Source organism: Scylla paramamosain, chromosome 20 (genome assembly GCF_035594125.1).
Source record: "Scylla paramamosain isolate STU-SP2022 chromosome 20, ASM3559412v1, whole genome shotgun sequence".
Taxonomy (NCBI): domain Eukaryota; kingdom Metazoa; phylum Arthropoda; class Malacostraca; order Decapoda; family Portunidae; genus Scylla; species Scylla paramamosain.
Window position 1 is genome coordinate 5,014,959 of NC_087170.1, and position 6,294 is coordinate 5,021,252.

The 6,294-nt window shown below is 43.8% G+C and overlaps 1 protein-coding gene and 1 long non-coding RNA gene across 2 annotated transcripts; both read left to right on the forward strand.

The window, feature by feature from the left end:
* The first annotated feature begins 838 nt into the window (after window positions 1-838).
* LOC135110098 (shematrin-like protein 2) lies at window positions 839-1,634 on the forward strand. The gene is made up of 2 exons (XM_064022051.1): window positions 839-1,028; window positions 1,474-1,634. The coding sequence occupies exons 1-2, from the start codon at window positions 839-841 to the stop codon at window positions 1,632-1,634; spliced, it is 351 nt and encodes a 116-aa protein (XP_063878121.1).
* A 2,658-nt stretch (window positions 1,635-4,292) lies between these two features.
* LOC135110741 (uncharacterized) lies at window positions 4,293-6,062 on the forward strand. Its single transcript, XR_010273395.1, has 2 exons — window positions 4,293-4,342; window positions 5,746-6,062. It is a non-coding gene; the product is annotated as an uncharacterized LOC135110741 (long non-coding RNA).
* Window positions 6,063-6,294: the final 232 nt, after the last annotated feature.

Here is a 6,294-nt window from a genome sequence, read left to right on the forward strand (position 1 = left end):
TCCTGTATAGGACCGGGCAGGAGTGGAACGCCCAGGTCCGCTGACGCATGAGTCTCTTAATGTGGGGCGTCATCCAGGGGGCATCAGATGGGTGCATTGTGACGCTCTTGACTGGGAAGTAGCGGTGAAAGGCTTCTGTGGTGATGGCGACGTAATTTTGCCATTTTAAGTGGACGTCCTCCACATCCAGCTCCTCGGTCCACGGGTGTTGTGTCACCCACTGCCCAAACTCCCTCATGGCTGAGTCAGGCATGGGGCGGTGGGTCCTGGTGACAGCTGACCGGGGGGTCGAGGTGGTGGGTGTGGGTGTCCACAGTATGGAGAGGTGGGTGCTCCGTCGCATGGGAGGCAGCGGCTTGGGGGGCGAGTACTGCTGGCCCAGGTCTGTCAGTATAAGGTCGAGGATGGTTTGCTGGTGGGTGGGGAAGTCCACGACCTGGGTGAGGTGTAGCTGGTGTAGGATATCGTTGATATCTAATCTGTTAAAGTCCCCACAGATGACCAGTTTGGCAGCAGGATACCTCACCCTCAGGGCATCAGCAGTGTCGATGATGTGAGCGGTGAGTAACTGTGCTGTGGTGGCTCGTGGGGGGTGGTACACGACGCACACGATGATGGAGGCCGTGTTGCTGGAATGGCAGGGGGGCGTGACTCTCACCCACAGGGCCTCTACATCGGCCGGAATATCGACAGGGAGGTGTGAGGGGCTGAGGGTAGAGCGGCAGAAAACGGCCACTCCCACCCTCCCCTGCGTCCTGACCGCAGGTGATGGTAGAGCTGGTAGTCCTGCATTGTGCACACCTCAGGAACAATCTGCCACGCCTCAGTAACCGCCACAATGTCTGCACAAGTAGAACTCACCGTCTCAACCACCTCGTCCATCTTGTTGGCCAGAGACGTTGCATTGAATAAGAGGAGGGAGGGAAGACTGTACCACACCCGAGGCACTTCAATGTGCCTGTATTCCTTCTTCCCCACCCTGCGGTTTTCTCTGGCACTGGAGGTCACTACCTTGATGGGACGCACATGTTTCCCTCCCCTCGACCCGCGGTTCCGAAATAGTTTCAAGGTCTTAAGGCATTTTATCACGTTGGGCGGCGGGTAACCGGATCCTCGCCTGTGACTCAGGAGGTAGTTGCGTTCGTACGTTCGCACTGAAGCACACATTATTCTTTATGTGTCAACACGCACTCGCTAAATGTGTTCACAAGTACAACAGTCCCACCAGGCCGAGCCTAAAACTAAAAGCTAAAAGTTGAAACCAGAAAAAAACTGAGGTCGCTATCACTAGGGGGCGGGGAAGGCCAACAAGCTGGTCGAGGCTGCCCGAGAGCGCCAAAGGTCACACGTCCTGCCCGTGTGAGGTCAGGGCTGTGTGTGTGTGTGTGTGTGTGTGTGTGTGTGTGTGTGTGTGTGCAGTGCTTAGTGGTGGTGTGTTGCAGGTGTTTGCAGTATTTAGTGTGTTCCTGCTAGTTGTCGCCACACTGGCCAAGGCGATGCCGGAGGCGGGATACCGTAGCTATGGAGGTTATGGCGGCGGACACGTCGGCGGCTACGGTGGATATGGATATGGATATGGTGGATATGGTGGAGGCCACGGTGGTGGCTACGGCGGCTACGGTTACGGGCGCTGAAGTGGAAGACTGAAAGAAATCTTTGCTTTGTTGTTGAGAGATGAAAATGAGCAAGCCGTTGCTAAAAGAATGAATAAATATGACCTTTGTAATGGGTTTTTATTTCTATTGTGTTATGGTTCATTGTGTGTAGGGCTAGAACTTTTCTCCTGGTATTCAGTTCATTTCATCTCAAGGTTGTCACGCTTTCTAGCCAAGGCTTGCCAGCTCTCTTTCATCTTGAACCACTGCATTAGATTGGGTGGTTCAAGAAATGGAAGGTGCGGTGCATACCTTGGAGTTCACTTAACAATGGACTGAGAAGGGACAGGGGGCTACAAGCACACACACACACACACACACACACACACACACACACACACACTTTTTTTTTTTTTATGCAAGAGAGACACTGGCCTAAGGGAAGAGGAAAGTACCACTGTTGGTGTCCAAAGAGAAAACCAAAGGGATTATCCAGAACTGGAGGATAAGTGTCTTGAAATGAAAAAAAAAAAACAGGCAGGGAATTGCAGACTTTACCAGCGAATGCGCTAAAGGACTGAGAAAAATGGTTAACTCTGCCATTAGAGTTGAGAAGATGAACTGCTTTTGATTCGACCCTGTTCAAAAAGCAGTGTGAGAAGTTTGGAGAAGAGGGACAGTTGAGTATTGATGAAGAGAGGATAGCCATCTGGAGGACTGTGTCAAGTTGATAGGAGGAAGAGATACATTTTTGAGGCTCTGCCCCCTAAGAAAAAAAAAAAAAAAAAATATATATATATATATATATATATATATATATATATATATATATATATATATATATATATATATATATATATATATATATATATATATATATATTTTTTTTTTTTTTTTAAATCAGAAAACATCCGTTTCGTGGGTTCTCTGTGTAATTTCTCTTATTTCTGAAGGGTTAGATGTGTAGAGTGGTATTATCAGCATAGGTGTTGATTGGACAATAAGTTTAGCTTAGAAGATCATTCATGAATAACATAAAGAGAGTGAGTGACAGAACAAAACACTGAGGAATGCCACTGCTATTCAATATCGGTGAACAGTGACCGTCTACCACAACAGCAATAGAACGGTCAGAAAGGAAACTTTACATGAAGTTACAGAGAGAAGGGTAGAAGCCGTAGGAGGGTAGTTTTCGAAATTAAAACTTTCTGGCAGACTCTATGAATACTTATGATATGTTTAAGGCAACAGCGGAAGTTTCTAGAAAATCCCTTAAAGAGGATGAACAAGACTTGCTAAGGAAAGCTAGAAGATCACTAGTAGAGCGGCAACGACGAAGCCTATACTGGCGATCTAATATAAGGTGAAATGAAAGATACCTAAGAATATTCCTATTAAGGACAGACTCAAAAATTTCAGAAATCCTGGAAGTTACAATAATATGGTCGCATTTTGAAGGATTAGAGCTGTCACACTGTTTAGGGAAGAGGCTGAATGTATGCAAATTTTCAACAAGAAGGAAGGTCGATGTTGATAAACAGAGATAATAGACTTTGATCAAACAAGATGCAAGCATGGAAGCACAGTTTCGGAGAACAATAAGAAGGACTTCAACTGGTCCATAAACATTCCGAGAGTTAAGGCCAGAGAGGGCATGAAAAACATCATCGAGAAGAATCTTAATGGCAAACATGAAATGAATGGATGTTAGAGGAAAGGGGGGAAACAAATTCTGAATTATTCACGGTAAAGCTTTTGGCAAATATTTGAGAGAACAGATCAGCTTTAGAGGTAGATGAGATGACAGTTGTGTCATCAGGAGAAAAAACATGAAGAAGAAAAATAATTGGATATAGGTGGCAAAATTAAAGAGGGGAATTAGATATAAAGACATATATTAGATATAGAGACAGATTTTGACATTTTTTACTGATTAAGGAGTTTTGGATAGTTGGAGAACAGTCTCCGTATGATTTCGGACATAAATGTGAAGTGCATGAGATTCGGGTGATGGAGAACTGAAGTAATATTTGTGTGTCGCCTTTCTATCATTTATAGCAGAAAAACAGAATGAGCTAAACATATGCATAGAAAATTTAGAGAAAGTGAGAGTGAGAAATGTACGCCTCCAAGCCAGACACGATCACTGTTATGCTCTCAGCACACAGAGATGATTCTCTGATACAGAAGCAGTAGTCATTCAATGAAAAATCAGATTAATAACTCTCCAGTTAGAATAGAGAAAGTGAGAGAACTAGCTCTGTTCTGGAAGATCCAGAGGACGAACTGGAGAGATACTAATAAGAGGTTGTGATAGGACAGATTACTCCAATGATCATGTATCCTTTGTGGAAATATTAGAATAAAATTTAGAAACTTACATCCCTCCAGAAAAAAAAAAAAAGAGACAACTTGATTATTATATATGACGTAGAAATAAAAAAAAAAATACGTGACTACTATTGATAGCACTGCAGCAGTAGCGAGTTATTTTACATTTTTTTTCTCATCATCACAAACATTAGTATAGCAATGACAGTAATGACAGTGGTGCAAGCGTATCGTAACACGAACGTCAAAATTTCCAGCTCTGCGCAAGAGAGTTGCACAGTGTGTTGATCAACCGTGTGTATGGGAGTGGGACACAGCGGTAATGGCTGCCAGGAGTATATAAGGCGGGTGAGGGAGAACTTCGGCATCACTGGAAGACAGCGACTCGTCGAAACAATAGCAACATGTTCAAAACCGTGAGTCCCATCACGCAGCATCCCCTTCACTATTGTTGTTTGATTATGCATCAGTCTCGTCACTCAGTGTGAACATTGTCTTTATTTCATTTTAGCTTGAAGTGATGAGGGTCAGTATTAATTTTGCTTCACCGAATGCTTTTCTTCATTAGTATAGATGTGATGATATTCGTATATTAGTCACTCCATTCATCTCTTATTAAGGAATTTCTTAATGAGTGACAGTTCTTCCTTTTATTTTTGCACTTTCACTAATGGCATCACCCTGTCAGCTGGCTATGACGTCCTTTCATCATTGGTAGTTGGTATTGCTAATTAGAAGTGAGAGAATCTCAAATGTCGATTCATGTGCATGTCAGATGACATGTCACAATTCAACACCTTACCTTTGCTACCACGCTCTCTTGCCGCACGCGGGCGTCTGTGTGATTTTATTTGTTTATTTATGTATTTATTTATTTTTATATGTAAGATGGTCACTGGCCAAGGGCAACAAAATTTTTGTATAAAAAAAGGGAAGGAAATCAAAAGCTTATGGTGAACACTGAAGTCTCCAAGATGAGAGATCTCTGCAAAAGGGAAGAGTCAGGATGTGCTCCACTTTGAAAGTTATCAAAGAATTTTCTATTGTCAAAGGAGTTGGGTGAGGAGTATACAGCACAGATAAATTTTGTTTGACGGTGACTTCGTAGTCGTTGCCAGATGGTGGAAAATTCGTAAATTTAAGAGCGTGGGCATGAGAACAGGTTAGTTTATTGCGCTCATAGACGGAACATCCGGCTTTTGGACTGAAAATGAGGATAGACAAAGTAGAAGGAAACAGAGAAGGGGCTACTGTCAGTTGCCTCAGACATCTGTGTTTCGTTGAGGAAAAGAGGTTGAGGTTTAGTACAAGAGAGTTCGTGTTTTAAAGATTGAAAATAAGATATAAGACCACAAATGTTGCACAAGTTAATGAAAAAAAGTTGAGAGGGTGTCAAGACACGGTCGATACTAAAAGAGTAGTCTCATCTGCGGACATTTGTGGTCTCCTCCTCAGATGGGGTGCCCTAGATTGGGGTTGAAGCCGCCATATCTGAATTAGAATTTTGAGTTAAAGGTGTACATGTAATTAGGTGCACGTAATTTGGTATGAAGGAAGAGGGTTGTCTTTAGAGGCCAGACTGTGACTGGCTCCCTGTGTTGTGAGACACAAAGGGAAACGTTCAGTAAGGTCATAGCTGGGTTATCGATAAGTTCACAGCAACCCCTCATTCAGTGTTTGAGACTTCATTGTGGGTAACGATCGTTTTTGCAGCTGTTTATTACCTTCTCCTGTTGCAGGCGGTTCCAGTAATCGGTGTGTTGTCATGGTGTGTTGCAGGTGTTTGCAGTACTCACTGTGTTTTGTTGGTATGTTGCAGGTTTTTAAAATACTCAGTGTGTTGGTGTTGGTGGTCGCCGCACTGGCCAGCGCCACGCCAGAGCCGGGATACCGTAGTTATGGCGGCTATGGCGGCGGACATGGTTACGGCTACGCTGGATATGGGGGCGGGTATGGTGGATATGGTGGTGGCCATGGCGGTGGCTACGGACGCTGAGATGGAGGGCCCCACGTACCTGAACTGACAGCGATGCATCCAAGACGAAAGTGTTGCGTGCTTATTGTTGTACGCTTTTAAGAAATGACTATTGGAATATTTTTTTCTCCTTAAGTCGAGAAGTAAAATTTTACCTTACAGTGCATTTTTCATTGCCTTATATCTTGCTTGTTGTGTTGGTGGTGGTACCGGAACAAAAACAACAGAACAACTACTGCTATTACTACTACTACTACTACTACTACTACTACTACTACTACTACTACTACTACTACTACTACTACTACTACTCTACTATTACTGCTGCTGCTACTGCTGCTACAACCACTGCTACTACTACTACTACTACTATATCAACTGCTACTGCTATTA